Source organism: Oncorhynchus nerka, linkage group LG23 (genome assembly GCF_034236695.1).
Source record: "Oncorhynchus nerka isolate Pitt River linkage group LG23, Oner_Uvic_2.0, whole genome shotgun sequence".
Lineage (NCBI taxonomy): Eukaryota > Metazoa > Chordata > Actinopteri > Salmoniformes > Salmonidae > Oncorhynchus > Oncorhynchus nerka.
In genome coordinates, this window is record NC_088418.1 from 17,896,494 (window position 1) to 17,919,183 (window position 22,690).

At 44.2% G+C, this 22,690-nt stretch overlaps 1 protein-coding gene across 2 annotated transcripts in view; it reads left to right on the forward strand.

The window, feature by feature from the left end:
• The window catches only part of LOC115106388 (serine-rich coiled-coil domain-containing protein 2-like), a 130,124-nt gene that overhangs the window by 74,230 nt on the left and 33,204 nt on the right, over positions 1-22,690 (forward strand). For both annotated transcript variants that reach the window (XM_029629065.2, XM_029629068.2), the window contains exons 7-9: positions 6,665-6,745; positions 9,497-9,583; positions 22,223-22,336. In XM_029629065.2, coding sequence (XP_029484925.2) covers positions 6,665-6,745; positions 9,497-9,583; positions 22,223-22,336 — 282 coding nt within the window. The remainder of the gene's footprint in view (positions 1-6,664; positions 6,746-9,496; positions 9,584-22,222; positions 22,337-22,690) is intronic.

Sequence of the window (22,690 nt, forward strand, 5' to 3'; positions counted from 1 at the left end):
GTTGCTTTCTGCAGGAGAAGCTTTAGTTCTCTCTGCTGTGTTTCTGAAGAATGATGCTCAATAGTCACTGTTGTTGCGCGCTGTCCCTATTGATTTTCCATTTATCTCCCTCCTCCCCAAAGTCCCCAGAGGATGCAGGGGGGCCACATACTGCATGTGTCTCAAATGGCACTCTAGTCCCTTGATGCACTACAGGGCCCATATGGGTCAAAACGGGTGCCATTTTGTTACGCAGACACTGTGTTTGTACATATCTGCTAGGTTTAGCTGGGACATAGTATCTTAGCCGGTGAGTTTATTATTTTTTATTTGATTTAACTTTTATTTAACTAGGCAAGTCCATTAAGAACAAATTCTTATTTACAATGACGGCCTACCGGGGAACAGTGGGTTAACTGCCTTGTGCAGGGACAGAATGACAGATTTGTACCTTTCGGTTACTGGCCCAACGCTCTAACCACTAGGCTACCTGCCGGCCCAAGAGAGTAGGAGAGTGATTGGCACCAATATCATCTTCTGTGACATTTTGGGATATGTTCTCTATGCTGTGTCTGTAACAGTAGGCTCAGTGCAGTGACATACTGCTGAGCTGGATTTTTTAAATTACACAATCAACCTTTTGACTGCTTCTGGGAAACAATTAATTTCCCCAAAATGATCCCCGGCCTCTCCGACTATATAGCCATGCTAAATATTATTTTATTAGATCAACAAAGCACCTTAGACAGAGCCATCGATAACCTGACTCTCTCCCAGCTTGGACACAAGGGATGATACGTGTTCCGAATGGCAACATATTCCCCATGTAGTGCACTTCTGGGTCCTGGTCAAAGCCTTCTGGGTCCTGGTCAAAGCCATCTGGGTCCTGGTCAAAGCCTTCTGGGTCCTGGTCAAAGCCTTCTGGGTCCTGGTCAAAGCCTTCTGGGTCCTGGTCAAAGCCTTCTGGGTCCTGGTCAAAGCCTTCTGGGTCCTGGTCAAAGCCTTATTGGTCCTGGTCAAAGCCTTATTGGTCCTGGTCAAAGCCTTATTGGTCCTGGTCAAAGCCTTATTGGTCCTGGTCAAAGCCTTATTGGTCCTGGACAGAGCCTTATTGGTCCTGGTCAAAGCCTTATTGGTCCTGGACAGAGCCTTATTGGTCCTGGTCAAGCCTTATGGGAACTGGTCAAAAGAAATGCACTATATAGGGAATAGGGTGCGATTTGAGACTCTTCCAAGTATCTCTTTGCATCCAAGCAGTGGTTCTGTTGTTGTCCCACTGCAGTCCCATAGGGCTATTGTCAACACTGTTGTCATCACTCGCATCATAGATTTGCACAGCCCCATCCACCTCCCACAGACAATTCATATCTCTGTGTGCCAATCTGACAGAATCAATGATGACAGCGGGCGATTCCCCAACGCTCCAGCAACTGAGGCTGTGGGAATGATGATGCCAAAGGCTAATAATGCGTGTCTCTGTCAGTGAGGAATGGGAGATAAATGTGGTGGCGACGTGAGGTGTCTGATTACACCAGGCTGTTATTTGTTTACTCATGGCTTGTTTCCTGTTTTCCTGTTTATACTGTTTAGTGCCTTCAGAAAGTATTCACACACCGTGACTTTTTCCAAATGTTTTAAATGCATTAATTTGAGATTTTGTGTCAGTGGCCTAAACACAATACCACGTAATGTCAAAGTGGAATTATGTTTTTAGAATTTTTTACAAATGAATTAATATCCCTTTGAGCATGGTGAAGTTATTAATAACAGTTTGGATGGTCTATCAATACATCCAGTCACTACAAAGATAAAGGTGTCCTTTCTCAATTGCCGGAGAGGAAGGAAACCGCTAGGAATTTCACCATGAGGCCAAAGGGAGTTTTGTGGCTGTTTTTGGAGAAAACTGAAGATGGATCAGCAACATTGTAGTTACACCACAATACTAAACTAAATGACAGCGTGAAAAGAAAAAATATTCCAAAACTTGCCTCATGTTTGCAATAGGCACTAAAGTAAAACTGCAAAAAAATGTGGCAAAGAAATTAACTTTGTCCTGAATACAAAGCATTATGTTTGCAGTAAATCCAACACCGCACAGCACTGAGTCCCACTCTTCATATTTTCAAGCATGGTGGTGGCGGCATCATGGTATGCTTGTCTTTGGCAAGGACTAGGGTGTTTTTTGGGATAAAAATAAACGGAATAGAGCTAATCACAGGCAAAATTTTAGAGAACCTGATTTAGTCTGCTTTCTGACAGACACAGGGCGACAGATTCACCTTTCAGCAGGACAATAACCTGAAACAAGGCCAAATATACACTGGAGTTGCTTACCAAGACGACATCGAATGTTCCTAAGTGGCCTAGTTACATTTTCGACTTAAATTGGCTTGCAAATCTATGACGACTTGAAAATGGCTGTCAAACAGTGATAAACAACCAACTTGACAGAGTTTGAAGAATTTTAAGAAGAAGAATGTGCAAATATTGTACAATCCAGATGTGCAAAGCTCATAGGCCTTGTTTAGACTTGAAAGTTCATGCAGCTTTAATAATCTGATCATAGAATTTTGACCGCGTCTATTGTAGCCGGATTCCTTTTTCCCGCACTATATTCAAATGCGAGTATGCATTCTACAAACAGTGGTATAGACAAACTATTATAATAGCACAACAGCAACTGATGGCAGTAGCTAATTACTGTAGCTAACTAGCCAGCTAACCTCTGTAGCTAGCACGCAACACAGGGATTACAAACCAGTTAGCATAATTTTTTTTACTAAACATTAGCTAGCTAGTTAGCATTTATGAGTCCAGCAAGCACATCCGTCACACGCTAGGAACGTATTTCCTCCAACGTTAAAATGGAAAGGTGCCTCGTTCCCAAAACACACGTTTTTTCTGGAGACTTGTTGGAGGAGTGCTGATGACGTTGTTGTAACGGCTCTCTTCTATCTCCTCCTCTGACGAAGAGGTAGAACAAGGATCGGACCAAAATGCAGCGTGATGATGATTCATGATATATTTTAATGAAGGAAAACCTATACATACAGAAACTACAAAAATAACGAAAATGAAATAATGAAAACCGAAACAGCCCTATCTGGTGCAAACACAAAGACAGGAACAATCACCCACGAAAACACTCAAAGAATATGGCTGCCTAAATATGGTTCCCAATCAGAGACAACGATAATCACCTGCCTCTGATTAAGAACCGCCTCAAGGCAACCATAGACTTTCCTAGACAACCCTACTCAGCCACAATCCCAATACCTACTAAATCCCCAATACAACTACACACCACAAAATAAACCCATGTCACACCCTGGCCTGACCAAATAAATAAAGAAAACACAAAATACTAAGACCAAGGCGTGACAGTTGTCCACTGTATGCGCTTTCGGTACCCTGATTACGTCCAGACTGAGGAGAAATCTGCACACGATGCATCCGTGACCACCACCTGAAGTGGTCAGCTAGATCTGAACGCAATTAGATCACAAACTGTCTTTTCAATGCGATCTTCACATTCTGATTGCAGAAGTCACATGTCAGTGTCAAGTGTAGACACGACAAAAATAAACTTGACCAGAAAGACTCACAGCTGTAATCACTGCCAAGGGTGAGGTGAGTTGAGTTTATTTGTATTTTTACAGGGATAGTTAGTGCACATGAATCAACGTTTCAGTAAAAGTGCCTGTTTTGGCCAGCTGACAAATTTTTCAACCGCAGTCCCTGGGCAGGTTATTAAAAACGATTACAATAACAATACAGACAAATAATGAGCAGTGAGCACATGCAGAACAACATAGGACAAGCATCACGTAGCATGCAGACAGAAAAACATAGGACAAGCAACACGTAGCACGCAGACAGAGAAACATAGGACAAGCAACACGTAGCACGCAGACAGAGAAACATAGGACAAGCAACACGTAGCACGCAGACAGAGAAACATAGGACAAGCAACACGTAGCACGCAGACAGAGAAACATAGGACAAGCAACACGTAGCACGCAGACAGAGAAACATAGGACAAGCAACACGTAGCACGCAGACAGAGAAATATAGGACAAGCAACACGTAGCACGCAGACAGAGAAATATAGGACAAGCAACACGTAGCACGCAGACAGAGAAACATAGGACAAGCAACACGTAGCACGCAGACAGAGAAATATAGGACAAGCAACACGTAGCACGCAGACAGAGAAACATGTGACAAATAACACGTAGCACGCAGACACCGAAAATATAGGACAAGCAACACGTAGCATGCAGACAAACATCAGACAAGCATCACGTAGCACGCAGACAAACATTCCGACAAGCAACACGTAGCACGCAGACAGAGAAACAGGACAAGCAACACGCAGACAGAGAAACATAGGACGAGCTGCACGTAGCACGCATACAGAGAAACACAGGACGAGCAGTACGCAGACAGAGAAATAGCACAAAAAGCAACTAAGTGTTTCCACACCTCACAAGCTACTGACAACATGGAAAGCGGCAATACACAGCTTGGGATTATGTTCACAAGCCTGATTGGCCTTTAGCCATGTCTTCATGTTTTTTGTGAAGGTGTGATAGTTGGTGAAGTTGTGTGTCTGATGGCAGTGTGTTCCAGACATGGGAAGCTCTCACAAAGAAAGCAGATTGACTAAAGGTGCTTTTCCTTAAGGGAACTATACAGTCACCTCTCATGGCAGAACTTGTGGATCTGCTGCCAACGGTTTGGGTTTTCTTTGTAACACAAGTACTAAGTGGAGGGGAAGTCAGGCCATCTTAGATCCACACCCTCTGAGGGAGCTGAGCTGAGCTCCATTGTTGAGCTCCAGGCAGTGTGTATTTTTATTTAATTTAATTAGGCAAGTCAGTTAAGAACAAATTCTTATTTACAATGACGGCCAAATTGAAGAGCAGCTTTCAGACTCCCTCCTACTTATGCACTGAGACGACTGGGATTTGAGAGGATGAGGTATTGGAGGGAAATAACGGGTTCAGACATAGCTGGAGACAGACGGCCCCTTTTCTGACTTTTCTACATCTTGTGTGCCTCTCGTATTGCTATACAGTATCATCCTCCTCTCCACTCCTCTTCAATAGTAAGTGTCGCACAAAACACTTCATCACTCTATGATCAGACATGTAGTAACTCTTTGGTGCTTGTTGAAATGTGGATAGCGCGACATCTTGTGTGTCAGAATATCTTTATTGAAAGCCTGATTGACACTAAAAGAGCTCTTTGAATGTGTAGCGGCTGCAGCCCATGCCATTGCTAATGCACAAGATATTCCTTTTCTCTCTGTCAGATGAAACGTTGCCATGGAAATGGCACAATCTCAATGTTAGCACAAAGATGAACGATAACCTAGGGTGCGTTCATAAATTCCCTCTGGCTATCTACTCCGATTTCAGAGCACTCTTGTCTGAGTGTGCCAGAGCGCATAATAACTGATGAATTTGCGAACGCTCAACACCCGTTTAATAAAAGTTCTATAACATATGAATGAATGTCACTTTGAAATATCCCCTCTAACCACAACCCGAGAGGGAGAGAGACGGACAATTCTACAAAAGACACAAACTTTTCACCAGCGATCAAGACGACACACCGAGCATAAATATAAATATTGATTGCAATTGTTCCCGAATGAGTGAGCGTTCATGTGCAAAGGATTAGCATTTCAATTGTTATAATCATTAACTGCAGTGACTTCGTAGTCGTCCCCCTTTTGTCTAACAAGCCGCCTTGCAGGTTTAGTCCACTAGGGCACATTCTCCTATAATTTAATGTAACCACATTTTCCGTGTTTGTTTGTTTATGCATTTCTGTGAACTACTTAGTTAGTAATAACTAAATGATTTAAGACAATTGATGTATGGATGACTCATAGTGAAGACTGGGTTCGTGCAGATAACCAACAATTTACGACATTTGGAATGAGACTGACGTGAGGTAAAGTAAATAATTAATTAATTCGAAGACTAATTGATCAGATAGAATATCTGAAAAGTTATTTTAGGAAATTACAACTTTGTAATCTGAATATTTTTCCTTGGTGCCCCGACTTCCTAGTTAATTAGTTACGTGATTAATCAGTTGATCGCGCAGTAACTAATTACAGACAATCTTTGATTTAAAAACTGTCAGTCTTCAGTTAATGATAGTAAAGACACGACAGTTCTATCAAACGGAGGGTGTTCTGTAAAAACAGCCCATGTCACTGGGTCTACATAAAGTGCACCTAATGCCTTCAAACTTTTGACTCTGTGGCTTACTGAGCAGTGTGTGAGCACTCTAAGTGCTTTTGTTAGCAAGACATGCTAAAACCACTCCTGGCATAGTTAGGCCCAACCCAGGGGGTGGAGTGGAGGTGGTAGGAGTTTGGAGAGTTTATTCAGTTGAGTGTGTGCAAGAGTCACAAAGATACAAGCACAGCTATTATAATGCTGGGACACAGTCCCTGCTGTTGACGAGCCAGCCTTCTGTTATAAGCCCTGCCCCAGCCAAACAATTGCTCTTTATAGCCACAAAAAAAATCTCAAAGGTATACGTCAGTTGACTAAATAAATATAAAATGTATATGTTAGTCATGGCAGACCCTCTACCCTCTCCCTCTGGAACATGAGTGAGTCAGCAAGTAACAAGCCTAACATGTTTTGGTGGTGTTGTCTAGGTGGAGGTTGGTAGTGAGATGGACAACACTCTGGATACATTGAGTCCAGAATCCAGAGAGGACCCCATTCGAGCTCGACAGGTAAGGCCGACTGTTTAAACACACACACACACACACACACACTGGACTACAATAGAAAGTGTACTGTCAAACAAACCCCATGTAGACAGTGGATTTGGTCCATGTTGTAGTTATTTGTCCAAAGCTGTTTATCCTGATGTTACCAGTACCATCTTCTGTTTGTGTACACATGGCCTTAGTGGTTTGGTTTGTTTATTGTTTGTGTACATACCCTGTTTGTGTACGCTGTGGGAAATAGTACATTCTCCATTCTCTGGGTATCTTTGTCACTGTGTCAGCGCTAGGTCTGTTTGTGTGTGGCTGCTTGTTTTGGTATATTACCTTTTTGAACCTGGAATCCAATGTGTGTGTCTATTGTGAGCGTTTGCAATTGCCTGCATGTTCTGGGCACATTGCTTCTCTTTACCTCGAATCTCCCTTTTTAAATGACTCAAACAAGGGGTAGTCTGTTCTGTTCCTTCTCCTCTCGATGTCACAATGCCCCTGCCTCTCTGTCTCAACCAGCTTAGCGTAGCATGTCTGTCTGGGAGAGGGAAAGCTAAGCCGAGAAAGAAAGAGAGTGAGATGGGCGAGAGAGAGTGGGTAAGAGCGAGGGGGGGGGGGTGCTGGCATGACACCAACGAGGGCGAGCAAGATTAACCTGAACCACAAAGACCCTAACAACATGGTCCAACCCACAGCTCTCATCCCCCTCCCTGGGGGCCAGCAGAACCCTTCTGTACGACAGCAGCTCAGCTCAGCTCAGTTTATTGACATGGATGGAGAAGGCTCCAAACCAGAGGCTCCCTATGACTGGATTGCCTAGCATGCACTCACACCACACGGCGTTGGAGCAGGAGCCAACATGCATTTATAATACATTTATACATTCAGTATATAGCCATGTATGCACTAATATGTTGGTCATGCATGGACTGTGTGTTTGTCTGGCTGGGCTGGAGTGTAGGGAGTGTAGGGACCAAGGAGGGGAGTGGGCAATGGGTAGCGGCCAAAGGAACCCCGGCTGGGCTGGGAGCACATCAGAATGTCTGGGCCTGGGGCTTCCGTTCCGTCTTTGGCTGAGGCACATTAAAGTTGCATGGCCAGGGCCCCACTGTGGCGCTGAGCCTTTGATGTGCTGCCTTGACCCGGGCCCAGCTTATTATCTCTCCCCTCCTGACAGGTGTTTTGTGCATCTCCCTCCGTATTTCATCCTCTGTCTTTCCAAACATGCTCTTTCTCTCTCTTTCTCTCCCCCTTTCGTTCTCTCCCCCCTTCTCTCACCCCCCTCTCGCTCTCTCTCTCTCTCTCGCACTCCCTTGCTCTCTCCTCTTGCTCTCTCTTCCCCTTCTCTCTCTCGCCCCTCCTCATCTCTCTCTATCCCCTATCTCTCTCTCTCATCTCTCTCTCTCTCTCACAATCTTGTCTCTCCCCTCTCGCTCCGTCATATCTGTCTGTGCATCTCCCTTTGTCTTTCATCCTCTGGCTTTCCAAACATGCTCTTTCTCTTGCGCTCTCCGCACTCGCTCCCTCGCGCACTCACACTCTCGTGCGCTCCCTCACGTGCTCTCTCGCTCTCTCGCTCTCTCACACTCTCCCGCGCTCTCTCTCTCTCCCTTCTCGCTCTCTTTCTCTCCTTTGCCCCTCTCTCTCCTCATCTCTCTCCCTCTCTCACAATCTTTCTGTCTCTCCCCTCTTGCTCTGTCATCTCTGTCTCTGCATCTCCCTCTGTCTTTCATCCTTGGCTTTCTAAACATGCTCTTGCTCTCTCTCCCCCTTCTCTCTCGCTCTCTCTCCCCCTCTTTCACAATCTTTCCATCTCTCTCCTCTCGCTCTGTCATCTGTCTATCCTCTCTCGCTCTCTCTCCCCCATCTTTCACAATCTTTCCATCTCTCCCCTCTCGCTCTGTCATCTGTCTATCCTCTCTCGCTCTCTCTCTCCCCTCTTTCACAATCTTTCCATCTCTCCCCTCTCGCTCTGTCATCTGTCTATCCTCTCTCGCTCTCTCTCCCCCCTCTTTCACAATCTTTCCATCTCTCCCCTCTCGCTCTGTCATCTGTCTATCCTCTCTCGCTCTCTCTCCCCCTCTTTCACAATCTTTCCATCTCTTCCCTCTCGCTCTGTCATCTGTCTATCCTCTCTCGCTCTCTCTCCCCCTCTTTCACAATCTTTCCATCTCTCCCATCTCGCTCTGTCATCTGTCTATCCTCTCTCGCTCTCTCTCCCCCTCTTTCACAATCTTTCCATCTCTCCCCTCTCGCTCTGTCATCTGTCTATCCTCTCTCGCTCTCTCTCCCCCTCTTTCACAATCTTTCCATCTCTCCCCTCTCGCTCTGTCATCTGTCTATCCTCTCTCGCTCTCTCTCCCCCCTCTTTCACAATCTTTCCATCTCTCCCCTCTCGCTCTGTCATCTGTATCCTCTCTCGCTCTCTCTCTCTCTCTCCCCTGTCTTTCCCCGCTCTCTCTTCTCTCCTCTATTTCTCTCCCCTCTCATTCACGGGCTCCGTCTGTCTCTCCCTCCTGCAATGAGACATCCCAACATCCCAGCCAGGTTTGTGACTCTGACCTGTGATTGGTCGATTGGACCCCCCTGTGTATTTTGGGGCTAGACTTTGTGTTCCCTGCCGTCCTCTGGAGAATTCACAAATTGCATTCTGGCTCAGATCTTGGCAGCCCTGCGGCGGACGGGTGGAGATGTGTGTTTAAGGCCAGTAGGGGTCAAACAAAACTGTGTGGCTGTACTAAGATGTGTCTTCTCTGTGTTTTACAGGTGGAGGAGCTGTTGAAGGAGGTGCAGGAGCTGAGAGAGGAGCTGAGAAGTAAAGATAGGATCATTGCTCAGCTCACCAAGCATGTGGTATGTACTTATTAACAGTGTTGTAGAACTCAAGACCACATATTGAATATCTCGGGTCTTGTCTTAGTCTCAGATCCTTTACTCGGTCTCGCAATGATCATTGAAATAAAATAAATAATAGAAAATAGATGCCTATTTCTAATTATTTTAGTATTCAAAGGTAAAATAAATAGTTAGTGTACACCTTCCTAAAATTTAGTTGCACCCCCCTTTGCCCTCAGAATAGCCTCAATTCGTCGGGACATGGACTCTGCAAGGTATTGAAAGCGTTCCACAGGGATGCTGGCCCATGTTGACTCCAATGCTTCTCACAGTTGTGTTGCGTAGGCTGGATGTCCTTTGGGTGGTGGACCATTCTTGATGTAAATGTGAAACTGTTGAGCTTGAAAACCCCAGCAGTGTTTCCGTTCTTGCCACAAACCGGTGGGCCTTACACCTACTACCATACCCCGTTCAAAGGCACTTAAATTGTTTGTCTTGCCCATTCACCCTCTGAATGGCGCATACACAATCCATGTCTCAATTGTCTCCAGGCTTAAAAATCCTTCTTTAATCTGTCTCCTTCCCTGCATCTACACTGATTTGAAGTGGATTTAGCAAGTGACATCAATAAGGGATCATAGATTTCACCTGGATTCACCTGGTCAGTCATTCATTTGCACAAGGCTACTAGGCTACCTTTGCCTTCTTGAAATGCAGTACCTAAACCACTATAAACTGTGCGTACGCGTGGTCTAAAGTTGGCGGGAGGATCAGCACATTCTCACGTCAAGTTCAGTTTTTAGAAATGACAACTTCTGCGTGAACTGGTACATGCATATTTTGTACACTACCGTTCAGAAGTTCGGGATCACTTAGAATTGTACTTGTTTTTGAAATATATATTTTTAAGTCCATTAAAATAACATCAAATTGATCAAAAATACACTGTAGATATTGTTAATGTTGTAAATTACTATTGTAGCTGGAAACGGCAGATTTTTTATGGAATATCTACATAAGTGTACAGAGGCCCATCATCAGCAACCATTACTCCTGTGTTTCAATGGCACGTTGTGTTAGCTAATCCAAGTTTATCATTTTAAAAGGCCAATTGATCATTAGAAAACCCTTCTGCAATTATGTTAGCACAGCTGAAAAGGGTTGGACTGAATAATTTTTAAATTTGGTATTTTTATCTATTTACAGACTGTGGTTTGTGAGCATTTGAAGAGGGGCTCTCTATTCACCCCCAGAAAACATTTCTGAATGGCTGAAGAATCCATATGTTTTTCTGAAATATTGACAAAGATTTACTCTACATTTGGAGCTTTAATTATGGTGCTGATCTGACAAAATGATAATCATGGTCTTGACTTGGACTCGCATTGCTCTGGCCTCGGTCTTGACTTGGACTCGCATTGCTCTGGCCTCGGTCTTGACTTGGACTCGCATTGCTCTGGCCTCGGTCTTGACTTGGACTCGCATTGCTCTGGCCTCGGTCTTGACTTGGACTCGCATTGCTCTGGCCTCGGTCTTGACTTGGACTCGCATTGCTCTGGCCTCGGTCTTGACTTGGACTCGCATTGCTCTGGCCTCGGTCTTGACTTGGACTCGCTTTAGGTGGTCTCCAACACAATCCTGCTTACTAGTGTGCAAAAGTTGACTTCTATTAAGTTTACACTAAGCGCTAACTCCCTTTAAGTGCAGTGCACTTCACCAGCTCCGACTTCCGACCTTTCTCATGCCAAGTCACTCTTCAAGCTAGTCACTACCACTGTGGCCCATGCACAGTAAGTGCTGTCAAACCCCATGATTTTACCTCCAACCCCACAGCCACTTATGGGTCACATAGTGACATGTCATCTCTCATTAGTCTATAAGCCTCTCCTCTGCCATCCACTCACTGTGGGGATCATACATTAACTATGGGCTCCATAGGGCTCCAATGGGTGCCTGCTGTGTATATCTCTGGGCAGGGGTTGGGTCTGAGGCTGGCCATGCTGTGGTGAAGACTTCAGAACTGCAGGAGCAGCATCCAATGGTGGTTTGGGCCCAGCGTGGGAGAGAGCTGTACTTGAGTTTCCATGCCTGGATGTGTCTTCGAGGGCCTGAGCCACTCCAGCTACCTGCTACTGCCCCGGAGGTAGAGTGGGAGGAGCGCTGTTACTGTTAGACCTGTCCTCTGTGGGCAGTGTGGTTCCTACTCTGGGTAGATCTTGTGCTATCATTGTTAGACCTGTCCTCCGTGGGCAGTGTGGTTCCTACTCTGGGTAGATCTTGTGCTATCATTGTTAGACCTGTCCTCCGTGGGCAGTGTGGTTCCTACTCTGGGTAGATCTTGTGCTATCATTGTTAGACCTGTCCTCCGTGGGCAGTGTGGTTCCTACTCTGGGTAGATCTTGTGCTATCATTGTTAGACATGTCCTCCGTGGGCAGTGTGGTTCCTACTCTGGGTAGATCTTGTGCTATCATTGTTAGACCTGTCCTCCGTGGGCAGTGTGGTTCCTACTCTGGGTAGATCTTGTGCTATCATTGTTAGACCTGTCCTCCGTGGGCAGTGTGGTTCCTACTCTGGGTAGATCTTGTGCTATCATTGTTAGACCTGTCCTCCGTGGGCAGTGTGGTTCCTACTCTGGGTAGATCTTGTGCTATCATTGTTAGACCTGTCCTCCGTGGGCAGTGTGGTTCTTACTCTGGGTAGATCTTATGCTATCATTGTTAGACCTGTCCTCCGTGGGCAGTGTGGTTCCTACTCTGGGTAGATCTTGTGCTATCATTGTTAGACCTGTCCTCTGTTTCTTTTTCTCTCTCTCTCTCTCTGTTTCTCTCTCTCTGTTTCTCTCTCTCTGTTTCTATCTCTCTGGGATCTCCCCCCCCTCTTCTGTCTGTCCTCTTTCTCGGTCTGTTTCTATCTCTCTGGGATCTTTTCCATCTCTGATCAAACTGGTTGGAACGAGAAAGTTGAGCTTCTGTAAATGTGTTATTGATTGAGGCTTGCTGCTTTAATCCACTCCAACATGTTGAAATTAGACTTTTATTTATTTAAAACAATTTCCCCCACAGCTTTCCTAAGCTAACTTTGTGTTAATTACGTGGTGCTGTTTTGACGCTGTTTACCATGTCAACTCTTTGGTCTAATATTGGTTTTCTAGTATCCTGTAATTTCTTTATGTTTTGTCCCGATGAATCTATCCAATTATTTATTTATGATTCCAATTATTTACAGGATGTGGCCAGTTTCAAATGACCAGCATCATTTCAAATTCCCTGAAGTCTACCTTTCACATTACCAGATCACAGATATGCTATTGAAGATTCATTAGCCAACTTCTCTTTTGATATCATCATGTCTTTACAACCCTAGCTACTTCAAGCGACCCCTTCCCATTCCATGGACCATGTATTGATACATGATTTAAGACTGATATTTGTTATGACTTGAATCAACCTGGATGCATGATTCAGGTCCAGAGGAGCTGTGAAGGCAGCATGGGACGATTCATTACGCATATCTCTCTCTCTCTCTCCTGCTAACTTCACCTTTGAAGTTGAACTACCATATCAAACAAAGGAGCACTGTTTTATTCCAGGGATTCATGTTCCTATTGATGTATTTTCAGCATGCCATAGCTAATATTCTTTATGACTAGAATCAGCCTGGATGCATGATTCTGGTCCAGAGGAGCTGTGGATTCATTACTATTTCTTCAACACAGGAACACACATCTCTCTCACTCCTGCTACTATCGCCTTTGAAGTTGAACTGGCGTATCGATCAACAGAACACTGTTTTATTTCAGGGTATCATTCTCCCTTTGTAGTATACCGTAGTAGTTTGGAGGTATAATATGGTGTATGGTAGTATAATAAAAAAAAAAATATATATATATATATATATATAAATTTCACCTTTATTTAATAACCAGGTAGGCAAATTGAGAACAAGTTCTCATTTACAATTGCGACCTGGCCAAGATAAAGCAAAGCAGTTCGACACATACAACAACACAGAGTTACACATGGAGTAAAACAAACATACAGTCAATAATACAGTAGAAAAATAAGTTTTTATACAATGTGAGCAAATGAGGTGAGATAAGGGAGGTAAAGGCAAGAAAAGGCCATGGTGGCGAAGTAAATACAATTTAGCAAGTAAAACACTGGAACGGTAGATTTGCAGTGGAAGAATGTGCAAAGTAGAAATAGAAATAATGGGGTGCAAAGGAGCTAAATAAATAAATAAATACATACAGTAGGGGAAGAAGTAGTTGTTTGGGCTAAATTATAGATGGGCTATGTACAGGTGCAGTAATCTGTAAGCTGCTATGACAGCTGGTGCTTAAAGCTAGTGAGGGAGATAAATGTTTCCAGTTTCAGAGATTTTTGTAGTTCGTTCCAGTCATTGGCAGCAGAGAACTGGAAGGAGAGGCAGCCAAAGGAAGAATTGGTTTTGGGGGTGACCAGAGAGATATACCTGCTGGAGTGCGTGCTACTGGCGGGTGCTGCTATGGTGACCAGCGAGCTGAGATAAGGGGGGACTTTACCTAGCAGGGTCTTGTAGATGACCTGGAGCCAGTGGGTTTGGCGACGAGTATGAAGCGAGGGCTAGCCAACGAGAGCGTACAGGTCGCAGTGGTGGGTAGTAGTATATGGGGCTTTGGTGACAATTAGGATGGCACTGTGATAGACTGCATCCAATTTATTGAGTAGGGTATTGGAGGCTATTTTGTAAATGACATCGCCGAAGTCGAGGATCGGTAGGATGATCAGTTTTACAAGGGTATGTTTGGCAGCATGAGTGAAGGATGCTTTGTTGCGAAATAGGAAGCCAATTCTAGATTTAACTTTGGATTGGAGATGTTTGATGTGAGTCTGAAAGGAGAGTTTACAGTATAGCCAGACACCTAGGTATTTATAGTTGTCCACATATTCTAAGTATATATTCCAGAACCGTCCAGAGTAGTGATGCTAGTCGGGCGGGCGGGAGCGGGCAGCGATCGGTTGAAGAGTATGCATTTCAGAAGGAGTGTTGTATGGCATTGAAGCTCATTTGGAGGTTTGTTAACACAGTGTCCAAAGCAGGGCCAGATGTATACAGAAAGGTGTCATCTGCGTAGAGGTGGATCAAAGAGTCACCCGCAGCAAGAGCGACATCATTGATATATATACAGAAAAAAAGAGTTGTGTTGGACAAAACCCACTGAGTCGATGATGGCCCCGAAAGCCTTTTGGAGTGGGTCTGTGGACTTTTCCATGTGAATATTAAAGTCACCAAAAATTAGAATACTATCTGCCATGACTACAAGGTCCGATAGGAATTCAGGGAACTCAGTGAGGAACGCTGTATATGGCCCAGGAGGCCTGTAAACAGAAGCTAGAGCGTCTGCTAAATGACTTAAATGTAAATGTAAATAAAAAGTGATTGAGTAGGCTGCATAGATTTCATGACTAGAAGCTCAAAAGACGGAGACTATGTCATTGTTTTTTGTAAATTGAAATTTGCTATCATAAATGTTAGCAACACCTCCTCCTTTGCGGGATGTGCGGGGGATATGGTCACTAGTGTAACCAGGAGGTAAGGCCTCATTTAACACAGTAAATTCATCAGGCTTAAGCCATGTTTCTGTCAGGCCAATCACATCAAGATTATGATCAGTGATTAGTTAATTGACTAAACTGCCTTGGAAGTGAGGGATCTAACATTAAGTAGCCCTATTTTGGGATGTGAAGTATCACAATCTATTTCAATAATGGCAGGAATGGAGGAGGTCTTTATTCCAGTGAGATTGCTAAGGCGAACACCACCATGTTTAGTTTTGCCCAACCTAGGTTGAGGCACAGACACGGTCTCAATGGGGATAGCTGAGCTGACTACCCTGACTGTGCTAGTGGCAGACTCCACTAAGCTGGCAGGCTGGCTATCTCATTGTGGAGCTAGGGGAGTTAGAGCCCTGTTTTAGGTTTGTATATAAGATGAGAGCACCCCTCCAGCTAGGATGGAGTCTGTCACTCCTCAAAAGGCCAGGCTTCATCCTGTTTGTGGGTGAGTCCCAGAAAGAGGGCCAAATATCTACAAATTCTATCTTTTGGGAGGGGCAGAAAACAGTTTTCAACCTGCGATTGAGTTGAGACTCTGCTGTAGAGCTCATCACCACTCTAATTGGGAGGGGTCCAGAGACAATTACTCGATGTCGACACATCTTTCTAGCTGATTTACACGCTGAAGCTATGTTGCGCTTGGTGACCTCTGATTGTTTCATCCTAACATCGTTGGTGCCGACGTGGATAACAATATCCCTACACTCTCTACACTCGCCAGTTTTAGCTTTAGCCAGCACCATCTTCAGATTAGCCTTAACGTCGGTAGCCCTGCCCCCTGGTAAACAGTTTATGATCGCTGGATGATTCGTTTTAAGTCTAATACTGCGGGTAATGGAGTCGCCAATGACTAGGGTTTTCAATTTGTCAGAGCTAATGGTGGAAGGCTTTGGCGTCTCAGACCCCGTAACGGGAGGAGTAGAGACCAGAGAAGGCTCTGCCTCTGTCTCCGACTCACTGCTTAATGGGGAGAACCAGTTGAAAGTTTCTGTCGGCTGAATGAGCGACACCGGTTGAGCATTCCTACAGCATTTCCTCCCAGAAGCCATGAGAAAGTTGTCCGGCTGCGGGGACTTATACTACTATCTGTACTTATTGGTGGCACAGACGCTGTTTCATCCTTTCCTACACTTAAACTACCCTTGCCTAACGATTGCGTCTGAAGCCGGGCTTACAGCACAGCTATCCTTGCCGTAAGGCGATCGTTCTCCTGTATATTATGAGGGGAAAAAAGTCGAGCGAGAGAAAAACAAAAAATATAAACAGTAATTAAAAAGTAAAAACCGTAAAGTTGTCAGGTAGCAAAGTAACGTTAGCAATAAAACACACAGCAACACGTAAACAAGTCTACAAGTTGTGACTTGAAATGACGTCCGGTACAGAGAGCTGAACAGGATCAACATGTTAAATGTGCAACCAGAGGGAAAATAATTCTGTATCACCTGCACTCCACACACCCTCGTCCTCCATTTGGTAAATCCGACAACAACTCTATCCTCCTGATTCCTGCTTACAAGCAAAAATTTAAGAAGGAAGCACCAGTGACTCGGTTTGTAAAAAAGTGGTCAGATGAAACAAATGCTAAACTACAGGACTGTTTTGCTATCACAGACTGGAACATGTTCCGGGATTCTTACGATGGCATTGAGGAGTACACCAGATCAGTCACTGGCTTTATCAATAAGTGCATTGAGGACGTCGTCCCCACAGTGACTGTACTTACATACCCCAACCAGAAGCCATGGATTACAGGCAACACTCGCACTGAGCTAAAGGGAAGAGCTGCCGCTTTCAAGGTGCTGGACCCGGAAGCTTACATGAAATCCTGCTATGCCCTGCGACGAACCATCGAACAGGCAAAGCGTCAATACAGGGCTAAGATTGAATCATACTACACCAGGTCAGACACTTGTCTTATATGGCAGGGCTTGCAAACTATTACAGACTACAAGCACAGCCGCTAGCTGCCCAGTGACACGAGCCTACCAGACGAGACAAATCACTTCTATGCTTGCTTCGAGGCAAGCAACACTGAGGCATGCATGAGAGCATCAGCTGTTCCGGATGACTGTGATCGCGCTCTCCGTAGCCAAAGTGAGTAAGACCTTTAATTAGGTCAACATACACTAGGCTGTGGGGCCAGGACGTGTGCTCTGGGCATGTGCTGACCAACTGGCAGGTGTCGTCACTGACATTTTCAACATGTCCCTGATTGAGTCTGAAATACCAACATGTTTCAAGCAGACCACCATAGTCCCTGTGCCCAAGAACACAAAGGCAACCTGCCTAAATGACTACAGACCCGTAGCACTCACGTCCTTAGCCATGAAGTGCTTTGAAAGGTTGGTAAAGGCTCACATCAACACCATTATCCCAGAAACCCTAGACCCACTCCAATTTGCATACCTCCCAAACAGATCCACAGATGATACAATCTCTATTGCACTCCACACTGTCCTTTCCCACCTGGACAAAAGGAACACTTATGTGAGAATGCTATTCATTGACTACAGCTCAGCGTTCAACACCATAGTACCCTCAAAGCTCATCACTAAGCTAAGGATCCTGGGACTAAACACCTCCCTCTGCAACTGGATCCTGGACTTCCTGACGGGCCGCCCCCAGGTGGTGAGGGTAGGTAGCAACACATCTGCCACGCTGATCCTCAACACCGGAGCCCCCAAGGGGTGCGTGCTCAGTCCCCTCCTGTACTCCCTGTTCACCCATGACTGCATGGCCAGGCACGACTCCAACACCATCACTAAGTTTACAGACAAAATAATGCTAGGCCTGATCACCGACAACGACGAGACAGCCTATAGGGAGGAGGTCAGAGACCTGGCCGTGTGGTGCCAGAATAACAACCTATCCTAACGTAACCAAGACTAAGGCGATGATTGTGGACTACAGGAAATGGAGGACCGAGCACGCTCCCATTCTCATCAACAGGGCTGTAGTGGAGCAGGTTGAGAGCTTCAAATTCCTTGGTGTCCACATCAACAACAAACTAGAATGGTCCAAACACACCAAGACAGTCGTGAAAAGGGCACGACAAAGCCTATTCCCCCTCAGGAAACGTAAAAGATTTGTCATGGGTCCTGAAATCCTCAAAAGGTTCTACAGCTGCAACATCGAGACCATCCTGACCGGTTGCGTCACTACTTCTCAACAGTTTTTACTCCCAAGCCATAAGACTCCTGAACAGGTAATCAAATGGCTACCCGGACTATTTGCATTGTGTGCCCCCCCAACCCCTCTTTTACATTGCTGCTACTCTCTGTTTATCATATATGCATAGTCACTTTAACTCTACATTCATGTACATATGTACATACCCCCTCAATTGGCCCGACCTACCAGTGCTCCCGGACATTGGCTAACCGGGCTATCTGCTTTGTGTCCCGCCACCCACCACCCGCCAACCCCTCTTTTACACTACTGCTACTCTCTGCTCATCATATATGCATAGTCACTTTAACCATATCTACATGTACATACTACCTCAATCAGCCTGACTAACCGGTGTCTGTATGTAGCCTCGATACCGTATATATAGCCTCGCTACTGTTTTTCTGTTGTTTTTATTTCTTTACTTACCTATTGTTCAACCAAATACATTTTTTGCATTATTGGTTAGAGCCTGTAAGTAAGCATTTCACTGTAAGGTCTACACCTGTTGTATTCGGCGCACGTGACAAATAAACTTTGTTTGATTTGAACTTATTATTGAACTTTGTAGGAAATCAACTAAATGTATTGGACTTAGTTGGACATCAACTAAATGTATTGAACTTAGCATAAAGTTGACTAAGTGTGTTGAACTTAGTAGGAAATCAACTAAATGATTTGAACTTAGCGGGAAATCGACTACATTTTTTAAACTTATTTGAAAATTAATTAATTTGCCCAAGTTAATCATAAGACAGGAATGTCCCTGTCTGTGTGCAGTGCTCGCCTAGGTCTAGTCTACACTTTATGTAGCCGTTAGGGATTGTCTGTTGGTGGATGGAAAGGTTTCCCAAAAATGTTCTCAATTAAATGTTAACCAAGTAGCCTATGCCTACCTGGCAGAATATCATGATTATTTGCATCAATCCACTGGCCATTTGTTTAGCAAACTCTGCAATCACATGAGTGCTACAGAAACACTACTAACCAAACAAGGGTCTCTGGCTGGTGCACAGTGTATTAGGGTAACTACACACAAAATTCTAAATGTCTTAGATTTTTCCCAGACCTCAAAAGTGGTCTCCTGATGTTAAAAAAACTGTGATTTTTATAGCAAACTCCCCCACCCCCCAAAATGGGGAAAACAAAACAGAGAGAACAGTATTTGGGGGAAAAACTGAACGGAATCAGGCAAAAAATAAAACAAATTTTATTTGGCCCTACTAATCAGTGACCTTCATTGATTAATCAAGTAGAAGAGAGATATGAGAACCTGCAGACACTTGGTCCTCCATGGAGTGAGGTTGACACCTTTGCTATAATGTCTTTGATGTGCGTACTCTTACCTTTGAATGGGTTTGCTATTGTGAAAGCGTATTGCTGTTTTAGATGACAGTGTTCTATGGTGCTCTCAGTCCTCCCACTGGCTTTAAAGGGATAATCCACCACAAACCACCAATTCCAATGACAGTGTTAATCTGTTGCCGCTCAAGTCTACAAAACTCACAATGCAATGCTCTCTCTGGGCAGGCAAGCTGGCTAGCTAGCTACACACAATACCAAAGACAATATCAGCATGTGAAGTAGCTAGCTAGCTATCGTTAAATCGCGTAAACAAACTGCGCTATCAATTTAGGAGTCCATTTGCAGTTCTATTGTAATAATGGCCCCTTTCCCACAGACACAGAGCTCATTGCGAGATGGTACTTGAAGGAGAAACTGAGTTGAATAATTTGGTACACTGTTTAGACTGAGCACATCTAAGTGAAATATATACGTTGTCATGACGATATAAACGAATGTTTTGCCGATCTGGAGTGCAGGTAATTGTTTTAAAAGCGTTATGAAATGTGATAGTGTGTCATCTCCAGTGACGAGAACCACGTAGCTGTGACCCGTTCCTAAACGATTTCCGGATTTCACAGATGGACCACTTAGAAGTTAAATCATGGGGAAATGTTTTATTTTACCCACCGCTAGAACAGAGGCTTTCATCAAATTGACAGTAATGTCATGATTTTTATTTCTGGTGGTGGATTGTCCCTTTAAGCATCAGAGTCATTACTTGCATTTTCTGTCATCTATACGTCATTGATTGTCTCTTTAGGCCCCTAAAGCTGGTCATACATTACACCATTTCAAACAGCGATTTTGCCTGATTTGGGATCTACAACAAATTTCTGGGATCACAGGCTCCGACCAAGACCTCTTAGGTTGCATAATGTGAATGCGAGCGGGTGAAAGATGTGCGATTATGGGTATTGCACTCTTCTGGTCCACATCTTAGGTCCCGTTGCTTTTTCTGACATGCCTGACATTTTTGGTCGTATCTTGTGTAGTGAGGAGGGTGCTACGATTGGACTTGCAACTTCTGCAACCTGTCCTCCGTTGCCCGGCTACAGAGTAGGAGGCGGGCCACGACACATCTGGAAATAGCAGGACAGGGAGTGGTCAAGTAATGTGAGCACACTTCTGTAATCTGAGCAGACCGGACGCAGACTTCAGGATGACAACATTATGCAGACAATTCACATAATGTGAGTGCTTCAACGATGAAAAAGATTTTTGTCGTCGACTAATGTATGGCTAGCTTCAGAGGCCTATAAGCGTTTGCACAGGTAATTGTATACATGTGTAAACAGAACCATGAGAGTGAAGTAGGGGATTGAAAGGTTGTGTGTGTTTACAAAGAGCCCTGGGGTTTTTGAAGGATGCATGAAAGAGCACAAACACAAAGCTTATCTTTGTCGGTCGGTCTGTCGTCTGTCTGTCTGCCTGGTCCTGGTAATAGAACAAGAGAGAGTCCTAAGAGGGAGAACACTGTTACCGTACGGTACATGATTATTTAGAGTGGCTGTGGATTCTCTTCTCTTGTGTGTGTGTCATACTGAGCCCACATCCAAAGGCCAACCACCCTTCCTTTCTCCTCCTCTGAGATTGTGAGATGAAGGGCCTGGGCCTTGCAGAGTTTCATTTGTCTTCTGGACTGTGGGTGTTTTCTTTGGGAAATAAGAGGTCTGTTTTTGTGGGCTGTATCGAGTGGGGCCAGTGGCCATTGCAGAAGCACTCACACTGTTCATCATTGGCCTACACAGAGGGTTATAGAGAGGGTCAGTGTGACCATACACACTGAAACCGATAGAGTAATTACTTATTGCAGTTTATGGACTTGTTATGCTTCTACTGTTAATGTTATGAAGGTTATGTCCTGTCACATTCATTTTTATGATACAGATGTAGGATCTTAATTTGATCACCCTGTTGCAGGAGAACCTGCAATGCAGGAAATGTAAAACGTGTAGTGTATTTGAGATTGAAAACATTTCCAATTTCAGACTTGATTTTCTTTTACTGTATGAGAAATCAATGAACCCCCTAAAAAAATACTTTATATAAATATTATAATCCACATTTCCTGTTGTTGCAGGATTATTTTCCTGCTGTAGCAAACTGGCTCACATTAAGATCCTACATCTGTATTTTATATGACCTTGGGTTTTATATGATGCCTCATCTTTAATTTAAGTTTGTCCCTGATCAGGTGTTTGTTTGTTGTCATCATGTCCCCAACACCCTGGTCATTAAATAAGTACTCAAACAGAAAATTAAGATTTATGAATTTTAATCTGAGTAAACAATTATTTACACACATGCCACAAACTCAAAACACACCCTGCACCTGCAACTCTTCTTCACAATGCAAATAATTTTACAACTAACCAGAACATTTGTGAACTGAATATTGTATTGGTGTCTGTATAAATGTTCCACTGAATAACTCTTGAATAGGCTGTCCCTGGCTTTTCAACTATTTGGAACTAACCAAAACATGATTGATTGTTGGTGTCTATGTAAAGTTTCAACTGAATGACGTGTCTCTCTCTTGAAAAGGCTGTTCCTGTCGAGCCCACGAGATGCCACTGCCAGCAGCACAGGGATGTGGAAAGTGTGACGGTGACCTACCATGACAAGGCCACACAGACTCCACCGTGGAGGGGACATGCTGTGAGTGCTGCTTCCTGTGTGTGTGTGTATATATATATATATATATATATATATATATATATATATATATATATATATATATATATATATATATGAGACCCCACTGTCAGGTCCTGATCACATTCACGGTTGGCCACTTGATTCCAAATCAAATTTTATTGAGTAGACCTTACTGTGAAATACTTACTTACAAGCCCTTAACCAACAATGGAGTTCAAGAAATAGAGTTAAGAAAATATTTACTAAATAAAATAAGAACCACAATAACAAGGCTATATACAGGGGGTACCGGTACCGAGTCAATGTGCGGGGATACAGGTTAGTCGAGGTAAAGTGACTGCATAGACTTTATTC